This window comes from Oryctolagus cuniculus, chromosome 20 (assembly GCF_964237555.1).
Source record: "Oryctolagus cuniculus chromosome 20, mOryCun1.1, whole genome shotgun sequence".
Lineage (NCBI taxonomy): Eukaryota > Metazoa > Chordata > Mammalia > Lagomorpha > Leporidae > Oryctolagus > Oryctolagus cuniculus.
Genome location: NC_091451.1, coordinates 45816547 through 45828000, shown reverse-complemented (window position 1 = coordinate 45828000; position 11454 = coordinate 45816547). Strand labels below are relative to the sequence as shown.

General features: G+C 51.9%; 1 protein-coding gene across 2 annotated transcripts in view; it reads right to left on the bottom strand.

Moving 5' to 3' along the window:
- Positions 1-987: 987 nt before the first annotated feature.
- RCOR1 (REST corepressor 1) overlaps positions 988-11454 on the bottom strand; it is a 100807-nt gene continuing 90340 nt past the window's right edge. For both annotated transcript variants that reach the window (XM_051834874.2, XM_070065422.1), the window contains 4 exons: positions 10885-10962; positions 9349-9406; positions 8533-8762; positions 988-4793 (listed from right to left, as the gene is read on the bottom strand). In XM_051834874.2, the coding sequence (XP_051690834.2) occupies positions 4752-4793; positions 8533-8762; positions 9349-9406; positions 10885-10962 (408 nt within the window). In that variant the 3' untranslated portion in view covers positions 988-4751. The remainder of the gene's footprint in view (positions 4794-8532; positions 8763-9348; positions 9407-10884; positions 10963-11454) is intronic.

Sequence of the window (11454 nt, the reverse complement as noted above, 5' to 3'; positions counted from 1 at the left end):
AGGCCGAAGCCGAGAGTCTGGAGCTCCACCCAGGTCTCCCACGTGGGTGGCAGGGAGCGAGCACCCGGGAGGTCTGCTGCTGCTTCTGCGCTACATCAGCAGGAAGCTGGATGGGAGTAACGCGGCAGGGATTGAACCGCACCCACATGGATGCAGGCGCCGCAGGTCGGCCCTGCCCCCCCATCCTTTCCTTCTCCCTCCCGTCTCCTGGTAGGAAGCCCAGAGTCTGCCACGGCACTTGCTCTCCCTGCTCTCCACTACAATCCAGCTCCCTAGGACAGATCCTGGTGGCCGCTCCAGCTAAGCCAGGAGATGTCGCCCCTCCTGCAAGCCTGGCTCCAGGACAGGTGCTCTGTAGGACACAGGCAGCCCGGGTCTCCCTCCCAGACGCTCTTGAGGCACTGCTGGCCTGGGAAGAGGCTGTTTCCTCTACCGCGTCAGCTCTGCGCAGCCAGCCCTGCCGCGGGACGCAGTCCATCCACCAACTGTCCATTCTGTCTGGGGCATGCGCATCTGGGACACGGGCTTTCATAGCAGTAATCTAATTAAATCCTCCATTCCCACTCAGAAAGAGAACGTCACAGACGCTAGGACGGGGCCACTCCTGGTTAGCCAGAGACCACAGTCCAGGGGCCAGGGGCAGACCAGCCTCCAAAGGTCAAGTCAAAGCCTGGCTATGCTGGAAAAAAAAAGAGAGAAAGAAAAAAGAGAAACTACTGAAAATTCATCTCCCTGACCCATTGCAGTGAAGCCCAACTGTCACAAACACGGTGGCCCCTGCATCGCACAGGACGCCAAGCACGCGTGGAGGACAACACAGTGCGGGCAACGCTGATGGCTCAGAGGGAGTCGCTGTTTCCACAGGGTCTAGGGCAAGTGGGCTGACGCCTGCAGGAACCCCGCCATGCACCCCCTCCCCTCCTCTGCGGCAGGGCTGGGGAGCCTGGCTGGAGCCGGCGTGCAGAAGGCGCTCTCATTTCGCATCTGTTACTGCAATGGCTTGAAAATTTTTATTTAACTTCAGCAAATACTGGAAATAGAAAATGAACTCTGCAGATTTTCACAAATAAAGTTTCTAATCTCCACTAACAAATGTTATCATTCAATGGCTAAGCAATTATAATGCTATGAACGTTCACCACAATGAGTGTGCTGAAGTAGAAAACAGGCAGACATTAAAATATTACTTACAACGGCATTATTACAATGTATTTTCTTTAAAATTCCAACGTGGATTTTATCACTTCAAAAGATATACAGCATTTCCATTATATTTGCAAACTTAACCTTATACATCTTTTAAAATCTTGAAAAAATTTTAAGCAATCTAAAAAGCACTTAGCAAAATTGGTAAGTCTACATAATGGGATCCTATCCACTCCAGTACAGATCTCGTCTCGAGGCGGCGCCTGTAAACACTCACTATTTACAACGTGCATAGACTGGACTGACCTTCCTTCTTCTGACTGTAGCTGCGATTGTGCTTCACCGCAGTCTGGGAGAACCGCAGACCCAGGGCGCGGCCGCGCGCGGCACGAGGCCAGCGAGCCAGGCCGCCCGGCTCCCGGGAGTCAACCCGAGGGGGAGCTGGGTCTTGGGTCGCGACACTGAGCAACAGGCTGGACGCGAGGGAAAGTGGCTCTCGTGGAAGCTGGCTCCGTCCTTCCTTCGCTCACGGAAAAGCAGGGTCCAGTTAGTGTAATGCACTGTTTGGCTTATTTTTGGTGTGCAATTATACCAAGAGTACATCTGCTATTTAGAAAGACAAACACAGGGCATTGTTGGAATTTAAAGTGACAAGGAACACGCTGACAGTGGCGTGTGGCATTTGAGGAACTTAGAGGAACAGAAAGCTGCAGAGTCGTCCACCACAGCAAGATTTGAAAACTCAGCTGCTTTTCACCTTCGTGTCTCGATTACAAGTTTGTGGCCGTCAAAGGGTGTTACAGGCGGAGCCACCAGTCACCGTGAGGATGGCGTCTCGACAGACCCGCCAAGACAAGGCAAGGGGTGCAAGCCACTAGCCCTGGCTCCTGCCTACCCGGCCCCGCCTGCGCGCCACCACTGGTGTCACCCGAGCTGTTACTGAGCGGATCACGGTCGCAGACCAGTCAACACGGTATTCAAGTAAAAAGGTGTTTAAATGGAAAAGTGAAAACAACTTTTACCTAACATTTTACACATCTACATAAAATTAAATAAAACAAACTTTTAATGCATATGCAACACAATTTATATCTTTTAGGGTTTCTAAACTAAAAGTTAAACTATTATTTGCGTCAATGTTACTATACTTTGCACAATAACTTATACTTAGGAGAAATTTCCCACAAAAATATATAATTATGACATTCACATTGATAATTTTAAAGAAGACAATGCTTACGTGAACATTCCATCTGAAGCAGTCATCAACCCCAAACACTACCTGCCAATGCACCTAATCTTGATATGTTAAAAAGTCTTCACATAAATAAGACCAAACCATTTAGCTTTTTAAGCTAAGTGATTTCTCGCATTTACATCATTGCAAGGACAGTGTAAAGAAAAGAAGTCTAAAACACAGTGCTATCTTGTTCAGGAAGCAACTACGGCAGGCAGGCGGGCACAGCACCTCTTCCCCTCAGTGGCAGGACCGCACGCGCTCTCGGGGAGCCTGGAGTCGGCTGCTGTGATCTCAAGCGCCAAGGACAGGGTCGTGCAGAGACAGGGGACTGCCGGCACTGTCGCTCTACTTGCCATACTGCCCAGGGACAGGCACTGAGCCTCCAGGTGCTGCCAGAGCGGACCCAGTCCCCAGGGAAGAGCCTGGGTGTGAGCAGGGACAACAGCTGCTGGCAGAGGGAGGAACCCACTGCAGCAACTGCTGGAGGCTTCTGCTGAACAGGACGGGACCTATGGCTTCAGTCCACGCCTCCGGGTCCCCTGACGCAGGCCGGCTCCCTCCACGTCTGCCCTGCCGGCTTCCAGTCACCCCGCAGGCTTCCGGTGACACAGGCCGCCCTACCCTGGTACTAGTGGTACCTTGCTACCCTGTCACCAGGTACGAACAGTGAGCTGGGGCCTCCTGAAGCTGCTCAACACAGGCTTTCCTGGCCCAACAGACGCCTCGTGCAGGAACAAGGTGGCGAGAGGCAGGAAAGTCCACTGTCCTCTCCCCATTGAGTGACCTTTCTCCAAACTTCTAAAAAAGAATGCACAATTCCGAAAAACTTAAGGTTTCTAGCTGGCCCTCTTTCTAAAGAGAAAATCAGCTGACTTATAAAAACAAAGAGCAAGGTGCGTGGAGTCAAAACACAGCACATCTAATTGCATATTTAAAATTCTTGAGAATTCTGGTTATGCCTTAAAGCATCTGCATTTTTTTCTTTTTGGTATTGAAAGCAGAAAAAAGTATTTGATGCAAACAACAAAAGCTACTTTAACACACTAGTGCGGGGCGGGCTATGGTGGGATGTGTGCTCCACACACAGCCCCCGGCAGGCCCACGGTCTGAGAGCAGAGGTGAAGCTGATGTCTCACAACATTTACCAGAAAATTCTACGTGTTCCCAATCGAACCAAAAGGCATCCCATACCACTTTGTAGAGTGTCTTTTCATCGTGCTGTCGTGAGACCGACACATCGATCACTTCTCTTTCCTGTGCTAATACTAGAAGAGAGGGGGGTGTGGTGCAGTCACACTGAACATGAAGGACGCACGGAGGGCACGGAGCGGGCCAGGCAGACCAGGGCGACGGTGCAGACCACACGGAGCTTTTGTAAAACCGTCCCCAGCGATCCTAACAGCATTTACGAGCTAACCCACATTCAAAATGTGCACTCTGCTAGAAACTGCAGAAGCTCTCCCCTGTCTCCTAATCTCAGTGATGTCATCTTTGGCAAGCAATAAACCTTACAGAAGAAATGAGGCGCTAGAACAGAAGAGGGTGGTAACGTGGTTGCCAGAGGAGAAGGCACCGAGTCCGATGTACCAGCACCAGGTAGAGGGGCAGGGACCGAATCTCTTGGAGTTGAGTGGTGGTGGCGGTCGGGCATCAGGAAGAGATGGGGCTGAAAGCTGAAGGCAGAAAGCACTGGCTCGCGTTCCCGCCAGCCAGACGCCCAAGGGCTGCTGCTATGGATAGCTTTGGACCCCTCGGGAAGGAGGAGGAGGGCAGAGATTTAAGCCAACTAAACGCAGAGACCATCATGACACCCTACATGTGGGGCAATGCGAGATCTGTCAGACCTTGGCACGACACAGGGCACGCTGCAGTCTGCCGACACACTATGACGGCCACAGAAGTGTGACGCCGCGCCACTGGCTGCTCACAAAGAACAAGAGAAACTTTCTAGAAGGCCAACAGGGTCTCAGTCACTCCGAAAATGACATTGTGCAGAGAGCAGACGCGCAGGCCATGCGGGAGCAGAGCCGTGCCTTCTGAGGAGACCGCCCGTTCTGAAGCTGCTGACCGGGAGGCGCTCCGACTGCGGAGGTGCAGCCCGGGCCCCAGGAGGAGTGCGGGCGGTGGGAGTCCCAGCACGCAGGCAGCGTTTGAGAGGCGACAGGGCTCTCTGGGAAGTGGTGCCGCCATCGAGGACCGAGCAGGGAATTAAGGCAGATGCAGCAGAGGCCTGGGAGTGTGTGCCTTTTTGGTAATAGCTGCTTGTCCACAGAGAAGTGATGCAGATGGCGAGGTGATGTCGTAATACCTGATTTCCTGGACAGCACAGCAGTCCACACCCAGTGTGCAGAGCCACCAGCGTTTCTCAGGAGGCAGAGGCGTATCTGACGTCAAGAACAGAAGCCGCCTGGAGAGCAAAGAGAAAGGGTCAGTGAGCAGGGAGAGAGCAGCAGCAGTGGCTCCCTGAAGGCTGAGACCTGGGGCAAGCGTTCCATACTCAGGCCCGTGGGCCCTAAAGGCAGATGCGAGGGTGGCGCTAGGGCTAGGTGCCCCCACTCACGCCACGGTCCAGGACTTCTTGGCACTGTGACCTAGGACAAGTTACCAGTTCCTGTTGAGCTCCAGTTTCCTCACATGTAGAATATACACAACAGCAGTGCTGAGGTCACAAGAGGCAAAAAAGTTAGCTGAGGAGGGCCTGGCTCAGGTATGCGTGACCGGCATCGCCCCTCCTGCCAGTGGGAGGCTGGAACCCCTGGCACCCAACGGACAGCTGTGGTTCCTGCCGGAGCCCGGAACACGCTTGCTCAAGGGTCTTCTTTGAAAGCCACAAGGGAGTTGCTCAATCCCTGACTCCATTTTTCTAAGCTGCTCCTGGACCCGGAGCCAAGTCTCGTCTGAGGTCCCTACGACCTTCGTGCTGTCACTGCCAGGGACCTGCCTGGGCTACGAGGCAGCGCCAGAAACCAGTTCTCCATCCAGCTGCTCGTTCACGCCAGCACCCGACTGCAGGTGAGGACTGCTATCTCCAACCCCACGGTCAGCTGAGAGCATGCCTCCGTGGCCATGCCAAGTGCGAGGCAGGATGTGAGGTCTGTCCCCCATAGGGCTCTGACCACAAAAGGTCACTGTCCTGGCGCTACTCTGACAAGTGGAGGAAATCAATGCCACCAACAGGCCATCATACTTGCCGAACCCCTGGAGATTCTGACGTGCTCCTCCTGTTCTGTTTTGCCTAATACCTAAAATCCCAGACAGAGCATCAGTGGGCTCCAAGCTTGGCTGATGGGACTCCTTGGGGAAAAAGGCTGGGAAAGACAAAACTCCATCGTCCGAGCACTGACAGGACGCTAGGGCTCTCACATACCCACTCAGGCCCAGGGACATAGGAACGTGGTGATCCTAACAGATCGACTTCCTTCTACAGACTAAAACACAGAGAACAGACAACAGATGGTGGCAGAGTAGCAAAGAGACTCGAGAAATCTGAGGGGAGGACTTTAAACCACTTCAAAAGCAGATAAAAAGGCTATGCATTAATGACGTGCCAGGTCACACCACTCCCCTGTTTCCTTCTGATGTTGCGACACTGGGTGAACACACACAAGCCGCACAGAGAACGTTCATCACGAAAGAGAACCAAAGTTTGACCACTTGGAGGAGGTCTAGACGCGGATGAGGCACAAGTGCGTATGGAAGGAAACCCTACAGGCACCGGATGCGCCACCAACAGAGCGAGCCTGAGGATGCTCCTGATGCACAGCTGACAAGGACCAGTGACAAAGACCTGCCTCACTGAAGTCAGCCAGGAAATGAGCCAGGCAGAGATGGAAGAAAAGCTGTAGGCAAAAAAAAGAAATCTTAAGACAGATATTTTGTCCAGTGGTTAAGGCACCGCCTGGGAGTGCCTGGGTCAGTCCTGCTCCTCCACTTCTGATTCGGGCTTCCTGCTCGTGTGCACCCTGAGTGGCTGCAGGGACATGGGAGACACACACTAGATTCCTGGATTCCGGCTTCGGTCTGGCTCTTGGGAGCCTTTGGGCAATGAACTAGACGACTGGAAAACTTGTCTCTCTGCCTTTCAAATATAATGAAAATAAAAAACTTTAAAAAATTTTTGGTCTAAGCCGGCGCCGTGGCTCAATAGGCTAATCCTCCACCTTGCGGCGCCGGCACACCGGGTTCTAGTCCCGGTCGGGGCGCCGGATTCTGTCCCGGTTGCCCCTCTTCCAGGCCAGCTCTCTGCTATGGCCAGGGAGTGCAGTGGAGGATGGCCCAGGTGCTTGGGCCCTGCACCCCATGGGAGACCAGGAAAAAGCACCTGGCTCCTGGCTCCTGCCAGGATCAGCGCGGTGCGCCGGCTGCAGCGGCGGCCATTGGAGGGTGAACCAACGGCAAAAGGAAGACCTTTCTCTCTCTGTCTCTCTCTCTCACTGTCCACTCTGCCTGTCCAAAAAAAAAAAAAAAAAAAAAAAAAAAAAAAAAAAAAAATTTTTGGTCTAAGATTTACTCTCAGATTTATTTTTTTAAAGATGTATTTATTTATTTATTTATTTGAAAGGCAGATCTACAGAGAGAGAGGGAGGGAGAGATCTCCCATTCACTGGTTCACTTCCAAAATGGCTGCAATGACCAGGGCTGGGCCAGGCTGAAACCAGGAGCCTGGAATCCACCCGGATCTCCCATGTGGGTGACAGGGGCCCAAGCCCTTGGCTAACATCTGAGCAGGGAGCTGGAGTGGAGTGGAGCAGCCAGGACTGGAACCGCTGCTCGTGTGGGCGGCGGTGCTGTGGGCAGTGGCTTCACCCTCTGTGCGCCACGGCAGGTCCTGCTGTCAGGACACTCCGGCTGGCTACGCAAAGGGTGACTGAGCACCAGCATTTCCTACCATCTGCGCTGGTAACCCTGGGACTGAAGCTAAACCACACATGGAGAGTTCTTCCATCTCCTCCCCAGTAATCACCAACTTTCCAAAGTTCCCCTGAATCGAGTCCAGAAATGGAGGTTAGTTTGTTGTGAGAGGGCAATTAGCAGAGACAAAATCACTGCTAACTGTAAGGGCAGCCCCTCCGCCAGGCCTCCCGCTGGGGCATACAGGAAGCTGTGCCGGGTGCCCTTCACACTGGCACTGTCAGACTCTGCACTCACCACCAAGTGCAATCAAGGTAAGGGGCTCTGGAAAGCCAGATTGCAACACAACGTCTCGGTTTCCTAACAGATGGAAACGTCATGGACCAGTGACCCCATGCTCTCAGGAGTGCCCTCCTCCTCAGGAGGGTCCTTCTGCATGCTCAGGACACAACAGGCTTCAAGGGGACACTCCCTCAACGTGAGAGTCACCTCGCATCAGGCATGCGGCTGTGAGGAAGCCTCTGGTGAGAAAGTGATTTCCTTGTAGAGCTACAGGAAGCCTCCGTTTACAGTCAGTCAACAGTTCAGATGTGCAGTAACTAGCAATGCATGCTCACCTCTGCTCAGCCCCACACCCAGATTCCACAGAGGAGGGTGGTCCTGGCAAGATGGAGAAAGGGCAGGCAGCCCTGATATTGGGGGCAGGGAGGCAGCAGATGGGTCTCTGGAGCCCAAGCAATCTTGCTACCTAATCCTGGCTGACTAGGCTGATGACATACACCAGTGCACCATCCTGGAAATTACTAGAAAGTCAGTCACCATCCTACCAAGTTCCAGCCTTATAAGAAAACCTATAAATGCCCCTATCAATAATTAGGCCTGAACAACACCAAAGATTAGAGGGTTTGTACAGCAGGCACAGAGCTCAGAATTCTACCAAAGTACAGGCCCCCAAAAGGAAGTCCCCTCCTGAGGTCATGACAAGCAGGCTCGCCATGGGAGCACGGAAACAGCTCGGACACTCACTTCCTGTTTCCCCATGGTTTGTACCGCATTTAAGGAAATACTGGTACAGGTGGAATATTCTGTGACTGGAAGAAACCAGGATGGAATAAAAAATTTGACAAGCAGCTAAAACATGAATAATCACAGTGACAAGAACTGACTGAATCAACACACATATCATGGCATTTTATAAGCACAAGTAAAATTACTGATGCAGGTGAAACCTAAAAATATTTCTACAGCTGAAAAAAACTGAGATGAAGCTGGCAGAGAAGGGCGGGCACCGTTACCTCCTCCTCCTCCTCCGGCGTCTTTGCAGAATCATCCGGGGACTTGGCAGGTCTCTGCGTCCTGGGCCCGTTGGTCTCTTCTTTACCATGTTCTGCCTCCCATTCTTGTAAAACTTCATCTATGTTGAAGCGGCGTCGATAATTTACGAAGAAGTTTTTGACTTGTACCACTGATTTGTTCCCAATCACGTCTGAGATTGCCTGAAAATCTCGACCATATTTCCTGATGGCTATGAAAGCAAGAGAGCATTTTTTTTTTCAATAAAATAGAAAAACCATTTTATAAACCACAATTTGATTGCTCCCTTATCCCGTTTAGAAAACAGGGGCTTCCAAGAGCAGGCACTACCTTGGTGTGGAAAGGGAGCAGTACGCAGTCATTTCTAGATGGACGCATGCAGACGTACACGGCCGTACAAGCTCCACAGGACCCTGTCCTCTAGACATCAGCCTGCCCACCATGTCACAGCACAAGGAAGTCCTTGCATCCCCTGAGCCTGGGGGTGTCCTGCATTTATGTCATCGGGACCCCCAGGCCCATAACACTCTCAGAGTAAGGTTCTCACATCTGACCTGCTACTTCTCTGGCTCTGTACTTCACTATGAAGAGCTCAACACCAAGCTGCTAGAATGAAAGTCACACAAGGAGGTTTCCAGGTTAACTTTTATAACCTGTGAGAAGTGCAAAAGGAAAAAGCAGCAAACCCTAGGGAATGCAGTACGTATGTTCTCTCTCGGGAGCAAGTGAGGGGAGCAAGCAGGCGAGACGTCACTGCCACCCCACTGCTGGCGCGTTCTCTAAGGAGACACCCCTACCTTGTACGGCCAGAAGCTGCTCTTCTGTGGTCCAACGTGCATTGCATTTCTGAATGACCTGAGGAAGCAAATGAGGGCTTGAGCACATTATATTTAGAGATGGCTGTGCTCTTCTGGGGTGTAATGACCTTTGCTGAATCTTAACTTCAACGAGGTTTATAAAATTACGTCTATATCCTTCAACATCCTTCTTGTTTATTTTGTAGTTGTTCTCAAGGTTTGCTTTTTCAACCCTGCTCCTGGTCTTGTTTTTCTAATTCAGATTTAGAGAGAGAGCTCTCATCCACTGCTGCATGCTTCATGCCCACAATGACAGGGCAAAGCTGAGAGCTGGGAACTCGCCCGCATCTCCCAGGAGGGTGGCAGGGCCCCAGTACTGAGCCGCCACTGCTGAACACAAGGAAGCTGCAGTCAGGAGCCCGTGTGCAGCACCTGGCTCCCACAAGAAGCTGCTCCTAACGCCTGAGCCCCTGTGGAGCACCTGCTGTTTCTGACTCCAGCTTTCTCCACTCTCAGAGACAAGTGGTGATGGTGGTTTGAGTACCTGGGGTTCCTGCTAACCACGTGGGAGACAGAGACTGAGTTCTGGCTCCTGGCTTTGGCCTGGCCCATCCCTGATTTTTGTAGCCATTTGGGGAGTGAACCAGCAGGTGGAGGACCTTTGTCTGTCTCTGCCTCTTAAATAAAAGGGGGAGGGAGGAGGGAGGCAGCACCGTGGCTCACTTAGTTCATCCTTCACCTGCAGTGCCGGCATCCCATGTGGGTGCCAGGTTCTAGTCCCGGTTGCTCCTCTTCCAGTCCAGCTCTCTGCTGTGGCCTGGGAGTGCAGTGGAGGATGGCCCGAGTGCTTGGGTCCTGCACCCACATGGGAGACCAGGAAGAAGCACCTGGCTCCTGCCTTCAGATCAGCTCAGTGCAAGCCGTAGCGGCCATTAGGGGAGTGAACCAAAGGAAGGAAGACCTTTCTCTCTGTCTCTCTCTCACTGACTATAATTCTACCTGTCAAATAAATTAAAAAAAAAAAAAAAAAAAAAAAGTGAGTGGGACAGGGACTGAAGCCAGGCACCCAGGAACTCAGATATGGGGTGCAAGTGTCTAAGCTAAACTAAGTGCCAATCTCTACACCCTTCTTCCTAGGAGATACATATTGGAGACGAATCACACATATACTACATTCTTTGGTAAAAGGAATATTTATTTATTTGAGAGGTAGAGAGGCAGAAAGAGACAGACATTTTCCATCTGATGGCTCACTTCCCAAATGCCCACAACACCCAAAGTGATGCCAGGAACCAGAAACTCAATCAGGGTTTCCCAAGTGGGTGGTAGTATTTGAGCCACCATTTGCTGTCTCCCAGGGTGCACATTAGCAGGAAGCTGGGTTGGAGACACACATAGAACTCCACTGCAGGCACACTGACGCGTGGTGCAGGTGGCCCAAGCAGCAGGTTAAACCACTGCATAATACCTGCCCCAGACACCGTTCTCTTAACACCCCAAACGGGTAGATCTGCGATGATGCTCCCACAGCCCTACCTCTGGAAGTCGATACGGTTCTATTCCACCATCCAGTTTTTCTTTGAGAGCACTGTTCGTTTGTTTAATATTCTGAATCTAAATGGGAAAAGAGTTTTGTTTAAAAAAGGAAAGCTTTCATAAGGCATGAAAAGAACACACAACTGAAAAAAACTAAAACAAACAAAAACAACAAAGAGCAGTGCCGCTCTAGTTCCTGTGGGGAGCAACCGGACTAGACTGAGTTACTGGAATTAAGACTTATTCTATGCATCTGCTCTCCCACAATATGGCGCTGGGAGAGAAGTAAACAGCTTCCGCACAGCTGCCTCCAGTTCAACCAATTAACTGTAGGACTTGCTCCTGATTGGAGAGCAGCGTACGCGGCGTGTGGGCAGCCGAGTTGGGATTGGCGGAGGAGGACTATAAAGGAGGAGAGAGACGGCATGCACCAGGAACATCTATGGGGAACATCTAAGGGAACCCGTGCAGCCCCCGAGAAAGCCGGCCGGCGGTGTGCCGCTCCCCTGCGGAAGTGGGGAATGTGGCAGGGGGAACTGCCCTTCCACGGAGGTGGAAGGGATAGTAGCC